At 40.7% G+C, this 25,230-nt stretch overlaps 1 protein-coding gene across 6 annotated transcripts in view; it reads left to right on the forward strand.

Moving 5' to 3' along the window:
* The first annotated feature begins 1,980 nt into the window (after positions 1-1,980).
* Positions 1,981-25,230, forward strand: part of TPPP (tubulin polymerization promoting protein) — a 70,911-nt gene continuing 47,661 nt past the window's right edge. Inside the window, exons 1-3 of one of the 6 annotated variants that reach the window (XM_054059404.1) lie at positions 2,039-2,115; positions 7,161-7,291; positions 21,271-21,585. In XM_054059404.1, coding sequence (XP_053915379.1) covers positions 21,275-21,585 — 311 coding nt within the window. In that variant the 5' untranslated portion in view covers positions 2,039-2,115; positions 7,161-7,291; positions 21,271-21,274. Of the gene's footprint in view, positions 2,116-2,519; positions 2,908-2,927; positions 7,292-21,270; positions 21,586-25,230 lie in introns of those variants that run through there. The other 5 variants (XM_054059402.1, XM_054059403.1, XM_054059400.1 and 2 more) reach the window with 5 other exon arrangements.

A 25,230-nucleotide genomic window follows, 5' to 3' on the forward strand; every position in this document is an offset into this window, starting at 1 on the left:
CATTACTGGGCTATTTACCATACATTGTTTCAAGTTAATCTACATTGCATTCATTATTCCCTTCTAAACTAGGCTCTGACTTAAAGCTGTACCTGTCTTAATCTGCTTCTCAGCTGTATGGCAGGGACTCTTGCTGAGCCTCATGCCAGCTCAGACTTCATAAAGGGTAGATTTTCTGTGTCTGTACAGCGAAGGAAAAAAATACATTATCTTGGTTTGTGTATCTTAAGGCAAGTATAGGCATAAGAGTATTTTAAAAAATTAGTGACATATCTATCCTGCTTTCGAAAAACTGAGATTCTACTGCACACTAACTAGATCTTTTTGCATTTCTCCCTCACTTCTGCAGGTTTTAACTTCATTCCAGCACAGCAGATATCAAGTCCTGGTCCACCAACCTTTGCTGGGTCATTGGAGTCTGGTCATAAATTCATGAATGAGGATGAATAACACGTCATCACATTTCTGCTGACTCTTGAACTCTCTCAGTACCCTAAGATTTTTGATGAGATGGCTCCAGATGAGGTTAGCCGCTGCACCTCTCCACTATGCCAGACCTAGGCAAGAGGCAGAGGGGAGGGAGTCTGCCTAGGGAGGGACTTTTTATAAGGACACGTATTGATAGGACAGGGGGCAATGGCTTTAAATTAGAGAGGGGAAGACTTAGACTAGATGTTAGGAAGAGATTCTTCATGATGGGGGCGGTGAGACACTGGCATAGGTTGCCCAGGGAAGCTGTGGATGCCCCATCCCTGGAGGTGTCCAAGGCCAGGCTGGATGGGGCCTTGGGCAGCCTGATCATGTCGGAGGTGTCCCTGCCCATGGCAGAAGGGGGTGGAGCTGGATGATCTTTAAGGTCCCTTACAACCCAAATCGTTCTATGAAGTTCTCTGAAGTAGCAGACTGAGGGAATGCAAGGTTTTACCGAATGCATGCTGCACAGACCAGTCTTTTACATGATTTTCATCTACTTTATGTCAACCACAGCTTAAAGCACAGCAGAGCAATAATCTGGACCCAAGCCTGCCAGAGCCCAGTATGACACAAAGGACTGTGGCACCCCTTGTTCTCTGCTTCTGATACCGAAAATACTGGCAAATAAAACTCTCTAAGACTCTTTTTGGAGTTTTAGGAAACAAAGCATCCTTTTTCAGGCCTAGGCAACACAAAGAGTGATCTCCATCAATCGTGTGCAACAAGACAAAAGCTGTTTATGGGATGTATTTCCCACTTATGTGTCTATGTATAAATTTTCCCAGAAATCTTATGCATAATCTATTACTTTCCAAGATCTAACATTAATATCATGAAACTTTGCAACAGTCAAAACTCTTGCTAATTTGGAGTTGGCTTCAGCTCTGCCTGACCTGGCCTTTTCAGATAAGACAAAAACTCCAGAGGCGATTAGAGACGATGAGAATTCTTCAGCACAGATCACACTGCAAACAAAGCGTTATCATCTTCGAAGAATGAACAGTGTCTGGGGGAAAGAACCCCTGCTTTAAAGAAAACATGCTTTCACAGGGATATTCTGTCCAACTTTCAAAAAACACAATTGCTTTGATGAAAGTTAACTGTCCTTTAGCTTAAATCAAAATATTCCACTTTTTGTAATAGTAACTACTTCTTGTATCGCTTTTGCCTCGGGAAGGTGCAATAGGATGCTCGAGATGGCGGAGGCTGCTGAACCCGGCCCTGGCTCTTCCCAGCGACCCCGCGAGTCGCTGCCTCGCGCCCCCAGAGCCTCAGAGAGGGAAGGAGTCAAGGAGCTGCCGCCTCGCCTCGCCTCGCCTCGCCTCGCCTCCCCCTGCCCTTGCCCCTGCCGAGCACCAGGCAGCAAACAGGGAGGAGCAGGCAGAGGAGCCGCCGCTCGCGAGCAGCCATTTAAGGCAGCGAAACCCTCCGCTACCCCTGAGCTAATTCACTGCCGCGGGCTGCGGGGGGCGGGAGCGGCCGCCCCGCCTCGCCTATGGGGGAGAGTGGTGGGCGGGGCCGGGCGGTCACTAGTGCCTGGGCGCAGAGGGTGGTGCCTGCGGAGCCGCTGCGCCGGCTGGGGACGGCCGCCCGACAGTGCGGAAGGCGGGCGAGCGGCAGGTTGGGACCCGGGAGCCGCCGGTGAGTGGGCAGCTCGCACGGGGCGGGCGGGACGAGCTGCTCTGCTTTGGGAGTCGAGTGTGCGTGCGATGGTCCCGCGGCGGCCGGTCTGGGGACCGAGAGAGCAGGGGAGGGGGCGGGTGCGCTGCCCTTATGTAACGCGGCGGGGGCTGCGGCGGCGGCTTCCCTGCAGGATTAACCCCTCGGCGTCCCTGCTATTTCTCCGCGTCCCTCCTGCGCCCCGCGAGAGCCCCGACGGGGAGAGGGGCTGCCCTTGCCTGCCTCTCGGAAGGGGCTGCGGCAGGTGGGGGTGCGGCTTGGCTCTTTCTGCGGGGGATCCGCCGCGCGCGGCCCCCTCATTGGAGATGAATGGGTAAAGACTATTTTCTTCTTTTGTTTGTTGTTTTTTTTTTAATGCCTAAGTGTTAACTGAAGGGGCTTTTTCTCTGAGAACCGCGCCTGTATGGGTTCTTCCATAAAACCGGCATCAGGCGTGGGAGACCGGGCACTGCAGCGTGACGCCCGCAGACTCTAGGGAGGAAAAAACAGGACGAGACAAAATCCCGTGAATTAACCTGCGAGTTTGGCTAACTAGTTTGCAAAGGAATGCACCTCCCACCCCAGATCAGGAGCGGTTGCAAGTATTTCTTCGATCCTGGGTAACGGTTCTTGTGCCGGGGTGAAACGCTTCCCGGGAGCCCGGAGTGCGCTGCAGGTGCGGAACGCGCGTGTGAGCAGTGGGTGCCTCGAGCGCGGGCAGCGCGGGAAGCCTGATGCTGCTGACAAGGAGTTTCCCTGTGCATGTTTTTCAGGGTATGTATGAGCAGAGTTGGGGGGGGAAAATTCTTTCGGATGTTACAGAGGATTGCATAACTGCATATATATATTTGAAAAAGAAAAGGAGGGGCAAAACCAACCCCGATCCTGAAATGGAACACTTGATACGAGACTGACTTTTACTGACTCTTCACACTGTTTCTCAAGCACTGTCATTAAATAGCATGCTTTAGAAGATTGGCAAGTATAAGCATGATAGTGAAAGAGTAAGGTTTGAGGTCCCCCCCCCAGTTCTGTGAAAGCTCCGGTAGAAAACAGATACCTATCAACTTTCATAGTCTCAGGCTTAAAATAGCATGACAGTGGACATTTTTTTAATCCTTTAGTGATGAACCACTTCTTTTTCAAATTATGTTTTTTATAGGCCCTACTCCAACTCCAACCTTGTCCTTCTCAAAACCAAAATAAAATTCTGTTTTGAATGCTTTTGTACCTCTGGGTCACAGTCATATGCCCTTACATAGTCCATCATTTGTAACTGCTGAGGTGTGTGTCCAGTTGTTGTGGTTTAACCTGGCAGGCAGCCAAACACCAAGCAGCCGCTGGCTCACTCCTGTCCCTGATGGGGGTAAAAATCAAGGGGGGGGGGGAAAAAACAATAGAGTTTGTGAGTTGAGATAAAAACAGTTTAATAAGACAAGAACAGGAGAGAAAATAATACTCGTAATAATGATTAAAGACTATACAAACCAATTTGACGCCCCGTGCAACTGCTCACCACCCATCAAATGACTGATGCCCAGCCTATATCCGAGCAGCTATTCTACCCCTAGCCAATTCTTCCTCCCAGTTATATACTTAGCATGATGTCGTATAGGATGGAATATCCCTTCGGTTAGTTTGGGTCAGCTGTTGTGGTTATGTTCCCTCCCAGCTTGTACACCTACTCTCCAGTAGAGCATGCAAAGTTGAAAAGTCCTTGACTTAGTTAAGTATTCCTTGGCAACAACTAAAAACATAGGTATGTTATCAACATTATTTTCATACTAAAGCCAAAACACAGCACTATATGCAACTACTAGGGAGAAAATTAACTTTTATCCCAGCTGAAACTAGGACACCGGTGTTAAATTGTAGTACAATTTAAAACTTAGACAGCATGCTATGCAAGGATCAAATAGCTGATAAAGTTCGCATAGGAATCTCCTGCAGTACCTGCACTTGACTCTTGTAAATGTACGGAAAGATCTTTATAAATGGAAATATACATCCAGCAAGTTGTTGTTTCTGTGCCCAATTTAAAATGTGAATGTGTGAAAAAATAATGTCTTTTAATTTTATTTTTATAGTAGTTATATTCATTCTCGTTACTTTCTGAAGGCAGCTGTATGATAGAAGATGTTTTTGCTTCTTGTGCATTGAGCTTAATATTAAAGAAAAGAAAGAAAGCAAGCTCTTTTACTGAGGGAGGCAGGCAGGGCCAGGCGGTTCTGTCATTTTATGTTAAGATTACTGTATTCTGATTATAGGTAGAGGCAACTAATTTTACTTAATATATATCAGAATGTTTTAGAGAATAAACAGTATAATGTTTAATCTTGATCATTTGCTCTCAGATGATAAGCTAAGATGCAAACTAAAATAGTTCCAGACATTTTTCTTACTTTGCATGCTTTGATTACATAAGTCTTCTGTGTGAGAATGTGACTCTTTTTCACAAGCCTGTATCACTGTATGAACTAAAATAAGAACAGTCTTCCCCGTGGTGTAGTCCTTCAGTGATGTCCTGTCCTTTGTATTTGTACATGCATAATACTTGCAGCCCTTGCCTAAATGAAATGGAAATGGACTCTTCAAAACCATTTTTATGCCATGTGTAACTGGATTTAAAGACGGGTATATAATTTTCTCCTCTAGTGTTTCTCTGCCATACTGGCATCACTACTACCGCCTTAAGTACTTTTGTTGTCACTGCCAGATAGTTGAAAATAAATACTTTGCTGACTGTTTGTATTACCATAGTATCTGGGAGCTGGCCGTGATTAGGGACCTTAACTAATGTGTTAGGTGCACTCTAACCGTGGAACAAAAACTTGGTCCTGGTCCCCAAAATTTAATGGTCCAAAATACAGAACAAGACACTGAGTGGTACAAATGCAGCTGTTGTTAAGGAGAAGACACTAGTACATGTGTGTGCATTATGCAGGTAGGTATTGTCTCTCATATGTTAGAGCAAAGGGAATTGTGGTAAAACTGGATGGTAAGGCTTGCACGTTTCTATGAGAGGAGTTCTGGTATCAAAGAGCACTCTTGGGACATGTGAGTAATGGCTTGGGTTTGTGGGATTTTTTAAATGTACTCTAATTGACTAAATGCTCAGAGTTGAAATAAAATAAAATCTGTGTTGACCCAATATGAAACATTTTATCTTCAGGCAACTTAATTTTTACAATTCTTTAGATTTAAGGTAATGTTTTAAAATTTTGAAATGGAGTTTTTATTTCAAAATCAAAGCGTCACACAGGAAAAATCACATTGATTTTTCTTTTCCTCAGTGTTTTCTATAAGCTACTTTAGCTTTCATCATCTTATCTCTCTCATGTGCTCAAACATGCAGAAAATATCTAGTAACAAATACACCTTCAGCAGACAGAAATTTCTTAGTGAATGCATCACCCTGCCCATCCTAAATTGCCTGTACACAGAAGTACTGCAAAAATTTCCCATTGCACTGTACTCTGATTATTGGAAGACTTTGATGTTCTAGTGAAAGCAGCTGTACATTGAGAGGATTTTAGTGGTAAAATATCCCAATATGAATATGATATTTAACTATTCAGACTCTGCACACATAATGCCGGACAGGCTTACATGGCCTGTTCAGGTTTCAGGACATTTTTCTGACTGGCTATTTATCTCAAGTGCTGATGGAGCAGAGCAGACTGATTTTTGTGCTGGTCATTTTTCTCAGCTCATAGTAATAATGAGCTGTCCATCGAAACAGATGGGAAGTTTTTCTCTTTCGTTATTTGTTATATGTAGTGGTTCGTCAATTCAGTTTACTTCAGCTAAGAGGAACTCTTCACTGTGCTAGGACTCTAAGGCAGATGGAGAAGCCTAGGCTTTTACTCTTGCTAGTTGTGTTACGTTTCCCTCCTTTTCTTTTCCTCCTCATCTTTCCCCTGCCTTGCAGCATCCTGAGTGTGTGGTATGAACTTACCTTGTCCTAGATATAAAACCAGGAGTATACAGACCAAAACTTCAATGCATTGTGTATTAGATGAAAAGACAAAAATGGATCCATACAACTGTCTTAAATAATTATAAAGTTAGTTCATGGTGAGTTTGGCTAATCTCAAGAATATGCTGTGTGCCGGTTTTGAAATATTGGAGCATTTGGCAAAATGAGCACAGAGAAACTTTGAAAAAAACAAAAATCAAGGGCATAACAGTTTTTGCCTGAATCTGAGGGATGCAGACCTAGTTTGAACAAGTTCTTAGATGTATAGGAACGGTGTTCTGTTGGATAAGTGCTAAGGAAGTTCTTGCAGTGGAAATTCAAATGCTAAGAGGTCTTGCTCACAAAAGCGTTCTTTCACTGACGATGGCTCTGCTTATAGGTAAGTTTAAAACATCTATGTCTGCCTGTCTCATCAGATTTCACTATTGGAAGAATCAGTACCTGAACATACATAGATGTGAAAGAATTTATTGATGATTCAGCAAGGGAAGTGTTGCCTTCCTATTTTGTGCTGAGCTGTGGGTAGTAGAAGAAAATCTGTACTTAAAGGTTAGGGGGTTTCTTCATTATTCAGAAAAAAATGAAGCAGCAGAATTTAATAACATAAAGGATCTTCAGACAATCTAATCTGACTCATGCTTTAGTTATTTGCAGTTAGTTATCTGAGATCAATAACATATACTTGATAAAAGCCTGTCTTTCAGAGTCACCAGGCTAAGCATGTCTTCTGTATTAAATGAAGTCTAATGTGCAGATGTCAAGATGTGAAGTATTTGCAACTATTCTTGGTAATTACCTTCAGTATTTCCAGTGGCTGATTGTCTGTCTCTGAGGAAGTCTTATTTATAATTTGCATTGGCATAGCCTGAATTTTCAGCTATGTTTTTTTTTTAATATGTCTTTGACAGTAAATAGCCATTTAGTATGTGATGCAGTTTCTCTACAAAAGTATTTGATACCTCACTCAAGTAACTTTAATCAACTGACAAATTACATTGGTGAAATTTTTTAAGTCTCTCATAGTAAAACATTTTGTCTCATTTTGTAGCTCATACACCATCTCCAGCTCTTTGAGCATGCTCATTCACTGGTAAAATACTGAAAAGGACAAAGTCTTCAAAGCAAAAGCAATATTTCTATTTTACAATTCAGCGCTGAATTGGATGCCCTCCTAAAAAGGTATAACATCTGACAAAAGCGGTGGGTATATATACTAGTTTTAGACAAAGAACCATATAAATCTTCAAAGAATGCTCATTATTTTTTTGGATTATCCAACCGTGTCTGGAGACTCCCTTCAGGTTATCCCCTGCAACAGCTGCATCTTACAAGGCAACTAAGCATATTGATACATTCTCACAGCCCTAAGACAGACCATCTCTTAGCCTAAAATATCTACATGTTACAAGACAGATTTGCATGACCAGATAAAACATACAAACCAGCTGCAGCAAAACTTCTCAGTTAATTCTCACAAGCAGAGGTGATGCTTTTTGTGACTCTTAAATTTTACAATGTTTTCCAGGCCTGTAAGTCTCTGTTAGCTGAATTTATCTTCGATCTAACTTCTATCTTTGTCAATAGCATCCACTTGATTCTCTTGATATTTTTACCTATAGCTGGTACACAAAGCCCCCGGTCTTACTGATTTTTTTTTGAAGTGCCCTCCTTGCTGTACAATCTCTGATCTCCTTTCATAGAGTGGATCTTCATTACTCATGGCTTTTGCAGAAATATTTTGGAAGGGTTCTATGGAAGTTCAGACTAGTAGTCAGGTCTGGGTGGGGGTGGGGTGAGGCTGCGATGTTTAGTGTATGAAGAAAGGAGGGTAAGCATGCTCTGCAGTTGTAATATTACAAGTCAGGAAACCTGTGCTCAACTCATACTAAAGTGATGATAGATCCAGAATGTTATTTGGAGCTGAAAATTAGTTGTATGACTAACTACTGCAGAGAGCAGCTGTTATTGTCCAGTGTTCTTGGATCTGAGATTCCCTGCCTACATTTATGCTTTTGCCTTGTGTAGTTTTAAGTGTTATCAGGTGAACATGTGTCATTTAAAAGAGAAAAGTTCTAATAGAACTATTGCTGATAAAAGGTGTGGGTGTTTGTGTATAGATGCTTCATTTATGCGTTTATAAAGAGGTGATATTTTGTGAAGTGGTTCTTTGGAATGGAGAAATGTACTTTACTAAGAACTAAACTTAGTTTTGAATATAAGTGATATTGTAGTAATAACTATGCAGGTGCATAGCAGCAATAGTTCTTAGAAATAAAATAGCGTTCTAGTTTGAACTAAATTAGGATCAGTTTTCTGACTTTTCAGCTAAGCCTCATCCAAGTAACTTCATTTTCTGAAATTTATGTTTTTCAGACAATGATTTTATCTAGAAGTGGTAATACAGTGCATTGGTATGCAGAAAGGCCGTTGCTTATACTTATTCCTGAAGAAGCCAAGGCCATTCTCAAGCTGGAGGAATGTCATAGGTGAAAGAGTTGAAAAGGGGCTACACCTGTAGGGAGGAGCAGACAGCACAGGTGACTAACATGATATTCCATGCCATGTACGTCATACTTGAGATAAAACTGAGGAATCATGAGGATCAAGCTCACTTCTTCAATAGCTGATGTCCAATGAGGACCTTGTCTTATCTTTTTGCCCCTGATCAGTTCTGTGCGTTTCTGAATCCAGCTGCCTCCTGCTGCTGAGTCCAGCCTGGGATCTTTTCCACATGCCCACTGTGCAGTATCTGTGGTGATATAGCCACCAAGGAAGGGAGCAGTTTAATATATTAGTTTATATGAATAATAGTATTAATAGTATTTTCATTATTATTATTGTTTCATTAAAACCGTCTTTTTCTTAAATTTCCCTTTCCCACAATGGGGCATACGTGGTGGGAGAGAACTGGGACTGCTTGCTTTTGGCTACCAATCCAGCTGGGCTGGGGCTAAGCCATGACAAGGGGTAACAGCCATTTTTCAGCAGTGAAAATAATCTTTCTGGTTGATAATGTGTTTTCCGAGGTCCTTCCTTTAATAATATATGGAACTTCATCGCAGCATGAAATAGTGTTTTGCTAAGAAGAAACACTGGATGACTGCAGTAACCACCTTTGTTGTTACTTGGTGTGTGTCCTGCTGAAGATCCTGATATACAATCTAGCTAGCCTTCCCCTTATGTATAGTGCTAGGTGCACATATATTTTTAAGAGAACTTGAGGTTCAGTACTGCAGTGCAGTTCTTCATAAAGCCTGTGAAAATATTGCATTTTCTTTAAGTAAAGATGGGTTTCAGTGTAGATAGAGCTGTAGTAGCTTTGCCTGGTCTATGGTCTTCTCTGCTCATTTTCATTCTGTGTTACATGCTAGGTAAAATGCATAGCATTCATTCACTTGAGCATCACGTGTGGAGAAATATGCCTAGAGCAGGACTTGGAAGAGAAATCCTTAACTCTGGTTCCTACTGATAGCTGTGAAAGAAGCTTAAAGGAAGCTTTAAGATTATTGTGTAAAGAATTGCATTTCATTAGGAGGATGTTGCATTTCTCCAGCTGTTTATCCCTTCCCTCAGCTTGAATGTTTATGCAAAAATGTGGGGAAAAGATTCCATCTGCTGTACTTTGTCTCTGCTGGTTTTATTTGGCATAAATAGTTTCAGAGAGAAAATAAATGAGAATTCCCTTTAACTGCAATTCTGTAACATTTTTAAAACAGAGGGCAGATAGACCAAGTACTAAAATAAAACAGACCCAGTCAGACAAATTCAAATGCCTTGCACAATTTGATAATGTTGTGAATCCAATTAACTCATAAAAATAGCACCTCTCATGCTTATTGGAAAGTAACTTTCTTTTTTACTTGGATTGGCTGGAAGGTCTTACGAAGTTTTGGGTGGCAACTATTTGTGGTGCAGCAGATAAGTTTTGCCAACAGTACAGAAACAAATTCTGATAAAAATTATACCTTAAGCACTTGCATGCTTACCAAAACTTGATGCGCAGGAAGGATTAGCAGGAGAATGGAAGATAAAAAGAGGAAAAAATTAACATAAAACTACTGTGTGCCTTTGGGCAGAATTCTCTGTAGTATGCCCCTTTTCTGAAAGCCAGTGACCTTTCAAGTTTAAGACCATATAAGAAATTACTTTAGGAAGGCTAGTAGTTTGATTAGGTTGAAGAGCTGAGAATGTGGGTGTGGAGATGTTTAGGCTTATGCATTTATAAGAGAATGGCACAAAAATAGGAAGCTTATTGTGAGGTTAAAACGGAAGTAGCAATCTTAATGTTAACAACATATAACTCTTCAAATCTTTAATATGGGACTTATCTCAACTTCTGGGCGGTGTTAACTGCATTGCAAGGGTCCACCATTCAGCAGAAAGGAAGCAGTCTAGGAGGTTCCTGGAGTGCGTGGAAGACAACTTCCTCACACAACTGGTGAGTGAACCAACAAGGGAGGTTGCCCTCCTTGACCTGCTGTTTGAGAATAGGGAAAGGAGCCGGCAGGGGAAAAAGCCAGCTTGGTTGAGCAGGGAGATCTTGAGATGCATCAAAAAGAAGAAGAAGGTCTATGAGCTTTGGAGGAAGGGGCAGGTGACTTAGGTGGACTACAGGGAGGAAGTGAGAAAAAATGAGGAAAAAATCAGGAGGGCTAAGGCCCAACTAGAAATCAAATTGGCTAAGTCTGTGAAAGATAATAAAAAGTCTTTCTACAATTACATCAACAAGAAAAGGAGGACTAGGGAGAATATTCAGAATATTGGATGCAGAAGGAACAACAGTGACAGGAGATAAGGACAAGGCTGAGGTACTTAATGCCTTCTTTGCCTCAGTCTTTAATAGCAAGGAAAGTTATTCCCTCTGTGTACAAACCCAGGAGTTAGAGGAGCAGAATGAGGCTCCCATGATCCAAGAGGAGGCGGTTAGAGACTTGTTTGCCCAGCTAGACACCCACAAGTCTATGGGGCTGTATGGGATCCACCCAAGAGTATTGAAGGAGCTGGCGGATGTCCTTTCCAAACCCCTTTCCATCATCTTCCAGCAGTCCTGGCTGACTGGGGAAGTTCCACTAGACTGGAGGCTGGCTAATGTTGTGCCCATCTACAAGAAGGGTTGCAGGGAGGATCCGGGGAACTACAGGCCTGTCAGTCTGACCTCAGTGCCAGGGAAAGTCATGGAACAGGTAATCTCTGGGCCGGGCCCAGAGAGTGATGGTAAATGGAGTTAACTCCAGCTGGAAGCCAGTCACAAGTGGGGTTCCTCAGGGCTCGGTACTGGGTCCAGCCCTGTTCAATGTCTTTTATCAATGACCTGGATGAAGGCATTGAGTGCACCCTCAGCAAGTTTGCGGATGACACTAAGCTGGGTGGAAGTGTGGATCTGCTGGAGGGTAGGGAGGCTCTGCAAAGGGATCTGAACAGGCTGGACCGCTGGGCTGAGGCCAATGGCATGAGGTTCAACAAGACCAAATGCCGGGTCCTGCACTTGGGGCACAACAACCCTATGCAGTGCTACAGCCTGGGGGAAGAGTGGCTGGAGAGCTGCACGGAAGAAAAGGCCCTGGGGGTGTTGGTTGACAGCTGACTGAACATGAGCCAGCAGTGTGCCCAGGTGGCCAAGAAGGCCACTGGCATCTTGGCTTGTATCAGAAACGGTGTGACCAGCAGGTCCAGGGAGGTGATTCTCCCTCTATACTCAGCACTGGTGAGACCGCACCTTGAGTACTGTGTTCAGTTCTGGGCCCCTCACCACAAGAAGGGTGTTGAGGCTCTGGAGCGTGTTCAGAGAAGAGCAACGAAGATGGTGAGGGGACTGGAGAACAAGTCTTATGAGGAGCGGCTGAGAGAGCTGGGCTTGTTTAGCCTGGAGAAGAGGAGGCTGAGGGGAGACCTTATTACTCTCTACAACTACCTGAAAGGAGGTTGTGGAGGGGAGGGAGCTGGCCTCTTCTTCCAAGTGACTGAGGGAATGGCCTGAAGCTCCGCCAGGGGAGGTTCAGGCTGGATATCAGAAAAAAATTCTTCACAGAAAGAGTCATTGGGCACTGGAACAGGCTGCCCAGGGAGGTGGTTGAGTTGCCTTCCCTGGAGGTGTTTAAGGAACGGGTTGATGAATTGCTTAGGAACATGGTTTAAGGGACTCGATGATCCAGTGAGTCCTTTCCAACCTGGTAATTCTATGATTCTATGATTCTAAGACATAGCCATTCCTACCTCTCGCATTTGATCTTTTCCCTGTCACTCTAACACCAGGAAAGGAAATGAGCATTTTTTCCCCCCTCCAGCTTAAGGTGTAACCACAAACTGGATACATATATGAGCAATATACTAGTGCTGCTGGACCTGGAAGAAAAAGAAATATGCATCGTGGCAGATATTCTTTACCAGCAAAAAAAAAATTAATTACAGTGACTAAAACGGTAAAAATACTAAAACTAGGATTAGGAGTAAAGGATTTTTTAGAACTATATCCCAAGTAAAAGTTTCCTGCATAAAGCAGCTTTAAGTTTTAAATTTATTACCTTTTTCTACACTCCAAAACCATCCTCTCTCCACTTCCCAACAATTAAAATATTATCAAACCCATTTGAAATGCATAATTAACTAAAAAATTCTACAGTTGCAATGTATGTCAAGTCTTGTAGGAGACTGAGAACATAACTCCATTAACCACACAATCTGGCACTTTTGGCAAGCCATGTATGGTACGTGTATGCCATATACCACAGCGTCCAAACTAGCAATGCTACAACCCCTTCTTCCTCTAGAGGCAGGTGTCAAAAAAGAGCTCCAAGTTGCTGCTGTGGCTATTTTTACTCAGCAGGACAGCACACTCCTATCCTCCCTTCTATCTGTACAGTCATGGGTTGAATGCAGAGGGGAAAACAAAGCGAGAAGGAAAGAAATGACAGAGGGAAAGTCTCTTAGCAAACCTACATATCTCTTAAGACACAGGATCAGCCCCCCACCATGTTCACCAAAATGCCCTGAGGAGAAGGACTTGGGGGCACTAGTGGATGAAAAATTGGACATGAGCAAGTGATATCTGCTTGCAGTCCAGAAAGTCAACTGTATCCTGGGCCGAGTCAAAGGAAGCATGGTCAGCAAGTCGAGGGAAGTAGTCCTGTCCCTCTACTCTGCTCTGGTGAGACCCCACCTTGAGCACTGCGTCCAGCTCTGGAGTCCTGAACACAGGAAAGATGTGGACCCATTGGAGCAGGACTCAAAAATCATCATAAGAATGTAGGACCATAAAAAGTATCAGAGGGATGGAGCACCTCCCCTGTGAGGAAAGGCTGAGAGAGTTGGGGTTGTTTAGCTTGAAGAAGTCCCTGGGGAAACTTTATTGGGGCCTTCCAGTAGTTAAAGGGGCCTTATAAGAAAGATGGGGGCAGACTTTTTAACGGGGTATATAGCCATAGGACAACAGGTAACGGTGTTAAACAAAAAGAGGGCAGATTCAGACTAGATATAAGGAAGAACGTTTTTACCATAAGGGTGGTGAAACACTAGAACAGGTTGCTCAGAGTGGCTGTGGATGCCCCATCACTGGGAACACTGAAGGTCAGGTTGGATGGGGCTCAGAGCAACCTCATCTAGTTGAGGATGCCTCTGCTCACTGCAAGGTTGGAAGTTGAACAGATGACCTTTAAAGGTCTGAGAGAGCTGGGCTTGTTTAGCCTAAAGAAGAGGAGGCTGAGGGGAGACCTTATTACTCTCTACAACTACCTGAAAGGAGGTTGTGGAGAGGAGGGAGCTGGCCTCTTCTCCCCAAGTGACTGAGGACAGGACAAGGGGGAATGGCCTGAAGCTCCGCCAGGGGAGGTTCAGGTTGGATATCAGAAAAAAATTCTTCACAGAAAGAGTCATTGGGCACTGGAACAGGCTGCCCAGGGAGTTGGTTGAGTCACCTTCCCTGGAAGTGTTTAAGGAACGGGTTGATGAAGTGCTTAGGGACATGGTTTAAGGGACTCGATGATCCAGTGAGTTCTTTCCAACCTGGTAGGTTACCATTGGTATCAACCAGTTAGGGTACCATCTCCACTCTATGTTGTGGCCAAAGCTCTGAGGTGTGAATGTAAGCAAAACAGAACCTTGGACTTTATATAAAAACAACAGCAAAAGGAATTGCAGAACAGGAGGAAGTCAAGGACTGAATTTGTAGATTTTGCAGCTTAGTTGTCTGGGCCATATGGTAGAAGAAGTTAAGAAATTAGGGAGGGATCAGGGTTAAGATCAAGAACCTGAGCTGATGTTCTGTTTTAGGGCTATTTTATCCAACTTCCTGTCTTTGAACTCAAGATAAGGAATTTGAACTGGAGGCTTTGGATTTTAGTTAGAGGATGACCCTGATGCTCAGTGTAAGTATAGCTTTGGGATTTTGTGGAGTTGTATTGCAGGTTGCAATGGAGCTAGTTGTGTGTGATGAATAAGGTTATATGCAAAGACAAGCATTACATGAAACAATAGATGTTAGTAATGCCATTATTGTATTTTAATTGTGATGTTGAATCTTTGCTCTAAGTTGATCACTCAGCAGTCTCCTAAGCGTAGGTCTTCTTGATGCTTGAATGCTTTCTGCCCTTAAACAGTTTAAACTGAAAGTTTTCCTTAGTTAACAGGACTCTTGACCTCCTTTTAGCGAGATCTTGGTTGGTAAATATTCTAAAAAACCAATCGGTTTTACAATAAGCTGCCTTTTCTATTAGCAGGATTGTATCTGAGGCTGTAATAAGTATCTACTGGAATGTTCTAGTCTTTTGTGCTGTTTTAGACAAATACACTCTTATTCATTTCCATGGCAGTTAATGCTGTAAGAAGACTTCCATTAAGAACTGATTTTGTAATACTTGCTGCAAATGAAAGTAAGTTCTATTTATGTTGGGACAGAATATTCCTAGCGTGCTAGAGGCAAACCAGACAAAGCAGATGAGAAAGTACATGGTATAGCCTAAAAAGCTAGACATTTACATTTTTGATAATTTCTTGTTGATTATTTTTTTTAAAAGTTTTTTTTTTTTTGTGTGGAGATTGTAAACTTGGTTAACACATTTGCAGCTAGTGAGACAATACATGTGTTTCCTCCATAGAGTCAGGGAAAATTTGCTCTTCACCGTGCTCCATACGATCATATATACCTGCTTTATGTGGCCTCATAATTAAAGCAGTGTAGAGTACGGGTCTCAGGGTTCTCATTGTGTTCTGAACTCTGGCAACAGAACAGATGTGTTTCTTCATTCCCCCTGCTTTGGGTTCCTTCTCTGTGACATCGCAGCAATGCTAACTAACTTCTGTTACAAGTACTAAGCTGTCTCCCTTCCTGAGCATATTAGTCGTGCATTAGTTCCCAAGGACGGGGCAGAGAAGGTGCCACAATGAATTCTGACCATGTAGGGTATGTGCAGGTTCCATAGGGTTGCATAAGTTGCTGAAACTGTTGGTAAAAATAATCTAGGTTTTAGTAAGTCTTGGTTTTCCTTGTTGGTGTCTAGAGATAGATTACTTCTATGAGTAATTCCCACAAATCTAAATCACAGCCACATCAGAATTGCTGCAATATGTTGACAGCTGGAGAGAATGCAAATAAGTGCAATAAGTAAATTAATATAAATCTTTCAGTAGACCTGACTATTAGTCAGTACTGAGCTTTGGGGCTTATTTCTGTGTACCTGGTATTCATGCAGCTGTAGAGAAATGGCAGCTGTAATTCACAGAAATAGTAGCTGTTTGTCTTAACATTTTTTGAATACGAAGTCTGAAACAGAAGACCGTGAGACTGTGCCTGTAACTTTTTATTTAACAAATTAAGAAAATCAACTATGATCACCTTCAAAACAGTTCCATGCTGAGTCAGCACACAGCTGCGTATGATGCTGCCAACGTTCAAAGCAATTCCACAGATCATTTTCTGAAAGGCTATTGAGGATGTCTGTAATTTTTGCTTTCACATCTACCAATAAAAAATGGGTTCCTTTGAGCACCAACTTTATCTTTGGTATCTCTGCACTGTAAGCCTCAGACAATAGTTTCTATCATGAATTTCTTGAGTTTCACAAGAAACTTGATGTTAACTCACTTTTCAGTCTTGCACACCAACATTTTCCAACCAAGGGAACGTCTGTATTTGAGCACACATCCACTCGTACTGAGTGAAGTGATTGAGTTGAGCCTTGTCTCACTGTGACAAATCAGAACACATTCTATAACTATCTCTTTGGCTCTCCCTTTCCACTCTTGGTTCCCAAGCTGTAGAGTTAGTCTTGTGGGATTTTTTGTATCGGACTTCATAACACAGATACATATGAGACTTTATCTACGGGACCTCTCTCAGCTGTCTGCCTGCAGATGGGGTATGTATTGTAGTTTCTGGCTAAACAGAAATTTGATGAGATAACTCTTTCTAATGGGTTAGGCATGTGCTGAAAACAGATCTGCACGTTCACTCTATTTTAGCATGCGTTAGTCATGACCTCAATTTGTTTGATCCCTAGCTTAATCTATGTCTGTATAATGTGCTTTATTATTTACCTACTACAGGGCAAGAACTGTTGTTTCATGATACTGAAGGAGTATTACATGACATAGACTATAGCTGTTCATAAGAACACCTAGTCGTCTAAATATTCTGTGGATTTCTTGAACCCCATTTTTTGGGGACATTTGTTCTTTAACAAAACCTTCTGAACTCTAGCATCTGCTTATACCTCTTTCTTAATGTCTTGTATGGCTGCTTTTGGTGATGTGTACCTGCTAGATTGGAGCCAGCTGTATTTGGAGAGGATGGCATTGGTGGTTATTCACTCCTTCCTTCCCTCTGCTGGCTCTGGAAATGTGGTATTATCTAACTGTGTGTATATTGGACTTCTTGGATGGTGATAAAAAGCAATTCTTTTTAGATGCCGGTTGTTGGCACCTGAACAGCACATGCTATTGAACAGTGGTTTAATTCAGTTTAACCTAGTTTTACAATTGTTATTTTAGAACACTCACTTTCTTTTATTACTTCCATCTATCACCCTGCTGTGGCCCCTCCACAAATTACTGCTGGTTTACTTCTAGCAGAAGCTACCGAAGAAACGCAAAAGGAAGATTAAAAACTGCATTTGATCATGAAGTTTGGCAAAGAGGTTATTCTGTATTTCTATTTGTGAGATCACTTCTTCAACATACCACGACCTCCTTCCTTGTCTCTAGTCACTAAAAAAAACTTAAAGGAGCTGACCCCATTAAAAAACTTCATATCCTATGTTGTGCAATACTTTACCTTCTTATAATACTGTATCAATGAATGTATTTCTCTTCAGAGTATGCTGTTTGTAGTGTAAAGAAATGAAACACATTTTTAGTTTGAAGCTAGATCAGTATTTCCACCAGGTAGCTGCTTTTTAGTAAATTTCCTACTATTGCATAGGATTTTAACAAGTAAAATTTAATTATGGTTCAACAAGAAAAGGGGTATCCATGGCAATTTTTAGCAACCGCAGCAGACCACTAGTTTTAATCTATCCTTAACCTTCTTCACATGATGAGGATTTCTTTCAAATTAGTCTGCTTTGCATACCAGATTTCCATTCAAAACTGAAGCCTTTTTTTATAGAGTGCATCCTGTTCCTGTTTCCCCTGGCCCAGAATAACTTCAGACACCTGATGTGGTTTAGTGCTCCCCAGCCAGGTCAGCAGCTAAACACAAACAATTGTGATCCCAATCCCCACCCCACTCCAGAGAAGGAGGAAAGGAAAATGAAAGAGAGACTTGTGGGCTGGAAACTAAAACTAAAAGAGCTTTAACGACATAATAATAAAAAAGGGAAGTAAATAAGATAATAATAAAATATATACAAATATACAAAATTGACCCACCTGATGACTATATGTCACCACTAACACTGCAAAGCAGGTATAGGGAAAGGTCCTGGACTGAATTCAGTGGCAGATGGGAACTGGACTCAGGAACTGGATTCAGGAATGCGTGATTCAGGAATCTGGGATCAGGGGCAAGAGGACAGATATCAGCTATCAAAGAAGACAGAGCTTGACCCTTGTGATCCCTGAGTTTTATTGTGAGTATGGCATAGATGGAATGAAATACCATGTTGGTCAGGTTTGGGTCACCTGTCCTGTCTGCTCCTACAAGTGTGGCCCTTTTTTGCCCCTTTCACCTATGACGAGCTTGAGGATGACCTTGGTTTCTACAGGAAAAAATATAAACAAAGCCTATCTGCATACCAATCCTTGTGTTATCACTAATAGAGAAAAACACTGTCTGAAAAACATACAGTTAACTTTTAGAAAATGGAGTTACTTAGATAAGGCTTAGCTGAAAAGTTAGAGAATTGATTCTGCTTTTAGCTTAGAGCAGAAAAACAAACCAGTACAAAGTTCATAATAAATGAATGGCTGAGAGAAGTATATCAAGAAGTGAACTATCTTTCTTAAGGCCAAGATGTTTCTTTAGGCATTTTTCCCATATGAAGTTTATAACTGTTAACTTATTAGAAATTGAAATCAAGTGAAAAATATTTTCAATAGTTACAACTATCACATCAAAGGCAGTGTAAGACAGTAGTAGGGACAGAAAACAATGCAGTCATTTTAAAAATCGCACAATTAAGAAAAGCAGAACACTTTCAAATGTGGGTTTGGCTTGTGATTTGAAATCACTAGTTGCCCTTAAAAGACATTTCTGCTACGCTGTGCCAAGTTGTGTTGTGGTTATGAGTGACATGGGATTAGGCAAAGTTTTCCTTCAAGGCACTGACACTGACTAAACAAAGGGTTTGTTCAGGACATGCTTAAAAATGTAGGCAAGTGGTTATTTTTTCTAGTTTCTGATGAGACAGAGTGGCACATAGTTTTTGTGCTTATACAACTGTGCAGTTGTATCTTTCAAGGATATTCACACTGAGTATAGCTTCTTGACAAAATTGCTAAGAGCAAGAGTGGGCTATTCCCAAAAATCTCTTGGAAGATTTATTTGGCACAAGACAAAATTGCAAAATTATATGAACTGAACATGCCTTAATATTAGCAGATCTCCACCTTTTCTCTTGTTACTTGCTTATGAAGGTAACTTTAATTTTTAATATCCTATACAGACATTTTAATATGCTATACAGACGAACTTCACTTTTTTTCTGATGTGTACTCACTCTCCCTTTCTTTTTTTAGCTAGTTAGTGTTAGCTTGGAAAAGTGGTTCTAATTTCTAGTTGCAGTGGATTTGAAATGGTGCAAGCTTGGAAGAGACTTCTCCTTTTGGAAGTCAGGCTTCCTCAAAGACAGAAATAGATCATAGATCTTCATGATCTGATTTTTTTGATGTAATTCTTTTTTGCGTAGGTTGTGTCAGCAGTGTTTTTGTTGTCTTCTTATGGTCTTTCACCATTGTTGTGTAACAAAAGAATGCATATAGCTTGATGAATCAGACAATTTAGACTGATCTAGACACTATTTTGGTGAAAATTTAGGTATCTGTAATACCTATAGTGGCTTACAATTTACTGGGGATGCTGACTGTTTTGCGGTTCCAGTATTGGGACACTTTCAGAACAGTTTATTGAGGTTAAATTGATGTTCCTTGGAGAGCTTGCAGGGTGCAACTGAAAAGAAATGGGAATTGGTTACATTTAACTTTTTAATTTAGTAACCTCCCCCGCCCCCCCTTTTATTTCTAAGGTGCACATATAACTCTCAGGCTACAGTTGGTAAATTGCCATTGGTTTAGCTTTAATTTAGCATTTTGATTTGCTGGCCAAAACTTGTGCTGAGGGTGTAAACAAAATAGAAGGATCCCCAGTCTTAAGATGTATCAAGGATTTTAAGTGTTTACTTGAATGTTTTCAATATACACAGTAGTGCTTTGGCCAGCTTGCATTTGCTGAAGTGTAAAGGGCAAAGGTCCTTTACTATAGTTTTTTTTAAAGGTTGTTACTAATCATGAAGCTTAACACTGCTGTATAGCAGGTAGCGTGGTTAGTTCAGTTGCAGCATGCCGGAAGGGGTATGCCTTGGTTGTTCAAGTGATAAAAAGAAGAGGTAGAATTTTAGAATTGTTTCTGTTGCTGAAGAGTTTATTTGTTTGTTTGACCTTAACTAGTAATACATACCAATCTTTGCACGTGTTAGTCACATACCGTGTATAACTGTAACTTTAGAAGACTGGCCAAGGTAAGTATGGTGGGCTTTCCAACCCTTGTACAGTATTTCCTGAACTTTTGATACCTGAAGCACCACCTTATGGGTAGCAGCACCACAGATGTTAGTCTGAGCAGCAGTCTACAGTGCACCCCATCCCTAGGCTTTTCAGTACCTCTTAGTTCTGCCAAGCTAAGAGTGTATGGGTAGAAGTTAAGTCCATGGGACATTAGGGTTTTTTCTTTTTATAAAGACACCTGAAAATAACTTAATGTTCTGTTGGTCGGTGGAAGGTTTCTTTTAAAAGGCAAACCTATACTACATAAACATGGGGTAATTTGGAAGTTGTTCTCTGTAGTAATGACATTCCTTCTCAGTGCTCGTGCATCATGGATATGTTTGTTCCAAATGAATTCCACAGCTACAGTTCTTCGGGCATAAACTTGAAAAATTAATGTTTTTGTTAACAGGAGAGATTTGTCTGAGCATTTCTGAGACTTCCTTACTTGTTCGCACTTACATTAATATTTTGTTGCACTTCCAAAATATTTCATTTCTCATTAAAAAATAATCAAAAAGCCACAATCCAGAAAATAAGCCACAATCCAGAAAATAAAGGGCTGTTTATTTTTCCTTCAGAAATAAAAATAGGTAGTAATGCCTACTGTGTAAAAGAAACACTTTTATTCAAATCAGTAGAATGACTGTGGTGATTGCCATTTAAAACAAACAAAGAAAGAAATACTAAGTGCTCTCATATTGGCTGATGTAATAATAGTGAAATTGGGTTTGTGCCCTGTTTTTTGAAAGACTTTTTCTTTATTATGCTAGAATTTTTTTCTAGATAGACAGAAAGTTACATAGTTCTATGTATAGACTGTTGTTTAATGTGGAGAGCACTGAGTTCTTGCTAACTTTATAGACCATTCCTCTTCATGCATTATGATGTGGACAGTACCCTATAGATTAACAGAAGGTAAACTAGTACAAATTATTATAATGAATTTACCCTCCTCTTCTTTGTAGCACAATGGCTGACAGTAAAGCAAAGTCGACCAAACCTGTGAATAAGACTCCTCCCAAGTCTCCTTCAGATCCAGCAAAAGACCGGGCAACAAAACGGTTATCCTACGATTCAAACAGCTCCCATGAGGGTGCTATGGCAGGAGAAATAAGTGCTCTGGAAGAGGCCTTTAGAAAATTTGCTATCCATGGTGATACAAGAGCCACAGGAAAAGAAATGCATGGGAAGAACTGGTCAAAGTTATGTAAGGACTGTCATGTGATAGACGGGAAGAATGTGACAATCACAGATGTTGACATTGTCTTCAGTAAAATCAAGTAAGTTAATTTCCTTGTCTCTCAAACAAGTTCTGTATATACCCTCCAAAATTATGTGCTGTCGCTTACACGTGTTGTGACAAAGACATAAAGTGCCTCAAAATCGACTTCTTTCTTCTTGTTTTATGAAACTATGTTGCTTTATCTGAAGATACAGCTTTCAGCTTGTGTTCTGCTATCTTAAACTGACTTCAATATCACAGATATTATGATGTACAAACAGGTATGGTGTGATCAGGACAAATGCAGGCTGTTCCTAGAAACATGTTTTTTGTACTGCAGTAAATGATGTGAATGTTTCCTGAGGTTGTAGTTTTACATCTTGCCAAAACTCAGCTGCAGTGGACTGAGGCTCAGGTGCAATATGTACTAAAAGCCATTATATTAACAACAGTCCTGATGTCCAGCACAGCACCTACTCAAGTTTCAAGTCCAGAGCCTTGCCAAACCGACAGTGAGTTTGTGATGCAGACTCACAACTGATTAACCAGTTAGAATTATTCTATGTCAGTGGTCCTAGCTTATTCTTGTGAGCAAACTGGAGCTCTAGTGAAGTCTCCTGCCCAGATTGAAAACCTAGGCAGGCTTGATCCAGAAATCCATCAAATCAAGTGAAGGCATTCAACTGTTCTGGCATGTTTTGTGTGAAGCGCAAAATATTTTTTTTAATACTTGCCTTATGTGTAGAATGGGATCATTTTCATCTTTCCCCTCCCCATGATATCTGATCCAAAAGCTTTGTCTTTTCTGCTTTTTATTACCACAGTAACTGTTTAAAATCTCTCACATGTCATTGTGTCAATGGGCGTCCTTTGAAGAAGGTCCCTTAATTGAACTTGCAGCTTGTAGAAACATTTATTTGGCTTGTGCTCTCAGCTACTATGATATAATGCTGGGGAGGACATGCAAACTCAGTTGCTCACAAGGGTAGCTGGGAAAACTTGCTACAAGCACTGACACTTTAGAGTCCGTTAAAGCTTAGAAAGGCAGAGAAGAAAAGCCACTTGATCTTGGAAGGTTGTCCAGTGTCTAACATGCAACAACAACTGGTTGTCCAGTGTCTAACATGCACGGTTAGAATGACATTATTTATTTGATTTCTGTCTGTCTGTCTTTCTGTCTTAACACTATATGTGCATACCTCAACCCTCCTCTTCTTCTGTCAGTCCACTTTCTCTTTGAGTCCCTACTTGTGTTTTTTGGAAGTTGAGTGGCTAGAGTTAGTTATACTACCGGTGAACTAGCCTATTTGAAATGGATGTTTAGGCTGTAGGATTGTTTTTTATTGATCTGTGATAGACAGTGCTGGCATTTATTTTCAAGTTTTCATTAGTTTTCATTGACTTAAATTCCTCTGTATCTGTTATCACAGAAAATAATAAATCTTATCACTACTTTCTCATGTCAGTATCTGGACAAGTTAGTTATCTGGACAACCCCATGATATGGCATAAACAATTATGCAACACCAGATATAAAGAAATATCAGTTTTAGTGCTTGCATTGTGAGGTATCAGGGACCTGAAGCTCAAGGGAAATATCAGCATATGCCCTTGCATTTCTTCGGCAGTCTCAGCTCAGCTTGAGGGCATTTTTTTCTGCCTTTGTATGAAGGTAGAAAACTGTTCAGCAGTTTCTCAGACCTTTCTTCTGAGACTGCTGTGAAGTGTTGTCATTTCTCTTGGAAGAAGCATGCCATTCCTTCCTCTCTTGACCTAATATTTAATAGTTTAGAAGATGACTGCATCAAATGTAAAAGCATTTTGATCTTAATTTTTCATTAATTACTTGCTCTTTTCTCACCTGCACATGTACATAAAACATGTATTTTTCGTATTCTTTAAATTTAAAAATAAAATAATTTTAAAAGAATATTGTTTAAATGACAGATGGGGAAACTTAGAATAGCTGAGATTTACTGCCTTTATTGGGAAGGTCTACTTTTTTGTGTGCATGCTTTTGGTAGGTATACTTCCACATTTTCTTAATGTTGGGTTCTTCTGGGTTTTTTTGTTTTTTTTTTTTCATTTTTATTCTTGAGAGCAATTTGTTCTCAAGGTCATGTTTATTTCACATACAATATTTTAAATTTTGACATGGGAAGGTCTAATGACTGTACTCAAGTTTTAGTAATATGCTGTAACTTAAGAGCCGTATGCATACACTGAGTATACAGGATTTCTCAAGCATGTTCAGACTTCTCTTTGCTTTCTTTTTTGCTTTGCATTTAACCCTGCTAAAGGATGACCATAGTTTTGGTAATGCATCAAAAGAAGGATACTCGCAGAATAAACTCCTACTCATTTCCATTTTAGAAAAAGCTTTTTCCCGGTGGAGCACTGTAGTTTTTTGTCAGCTGAAGTTTTTCCCCATCTGTGTTGAATGAAAAACATTCAGTGCTATAAAGGAATCTCTTAACTCCCCAAAGTGCAGATTACTACTTCCATGCCTCAATAAGAGTTATGCTTATAGGTATCAGAATGCTCTGTACTTCACTGTTGTTTTTAGACTGATCTAACAAGATGGTCTTTGGCCTTGGATTTGTATGGTCATCCATGGTGACTCAGTGAGATGGGGCTGGTATATCTTGGAAGTTGTAGTTTGGCCAGGGAATACACCCAAAGGTGGTAAGAGATGTTTGTTGTACCTGACTAGAATTGCAATCTAGTATTGTGATTGTTGGGTCTATTGCTGGGAAGTTACTGTATGTTCAAACACTAGAAAATAATTAATCTAAATGTTTTTGGATTTATTAATTGCTATGTTTGTGTATAAAGCCCATGTTTGTCATCTTGCTAAGTTTCCCAGGCTTCATTTATTGTCGTGCTACAGATACTGGCAAAGTAGATAGGAATTACAGGTTGCTGGCAGTCAGGATAAATTAACTAGGGAATTACTAACAGATATGTTTACCTAGGAACTACTGAAAAATAGTGGTTTATTCACTGACTGCTGCAGGAGAGATTTTATGAGTTCAACTCTGAGAAATAATGAGCATTTCAGACTAAGCGCCTCTGTCAAATCAGGTGAACAAAACTTTGAGAAGTTTTGAATAGTTTATGATACTTCTTCAAAGCTGGGTTTATGTCTGTCTTTCAGAGATTAGTTCATTTAGGGTTAAATTTATGTTGTTATAAAGGTTGAGGAAATTCTAAGGCACTGTTGTCGCAAACAAGAATATCAGTGTAGAATGCTGTTTTCCTTCTGCATGAGAATATCTGGTGAGACTACAGTATAATTTGTCTATTTATCTTGCATAACAGGTCCATTGAAAGCCTTCCTGTGAGCACAACATTTATATGTACTTTAAGATAAGAAGGAGGAATGGTCTAATGCAAGGAATGCACAGTACTAGACATAAAATAATTGGTAGAATTACATTGTTTGCTATGAGAAGTTGTCAATTGGGCGATTCCCCCCGCCCCGTATTTCTGTTTAACAGTGATTTGTAGGTTCTTAAGGGTGTCGCAAATCCTTCCAATTTGGAGGTGTGTAAATTAAGTTTTGTGCGTTTAAAAATTTAAATAATAGATATATTTTTCTGCCTTTTTTGTCACTTTTTACGTTGAAACTTTTCTGTTATCAGCTCAGAAAATACAAGAAGCTAAGCAGCCATCAATTTTGCAGTGGAATTAATTGAAATGA

Source organism: Cuculus canorus, chromosome 2 (assembly GCF_017976375.1).
Source record: "Cuculus canorus isolate bCucCan1 chromosome 2, bCucCan1.pri, whole genome shotgun sequence".
Classification (NCBI taxonomy): domain Eukaryota; kingdom Metazoa; phylum Chordata; class Aves; order Cuculiformes; family Cuculidae; genus Cuculus; species Cuculus canorus.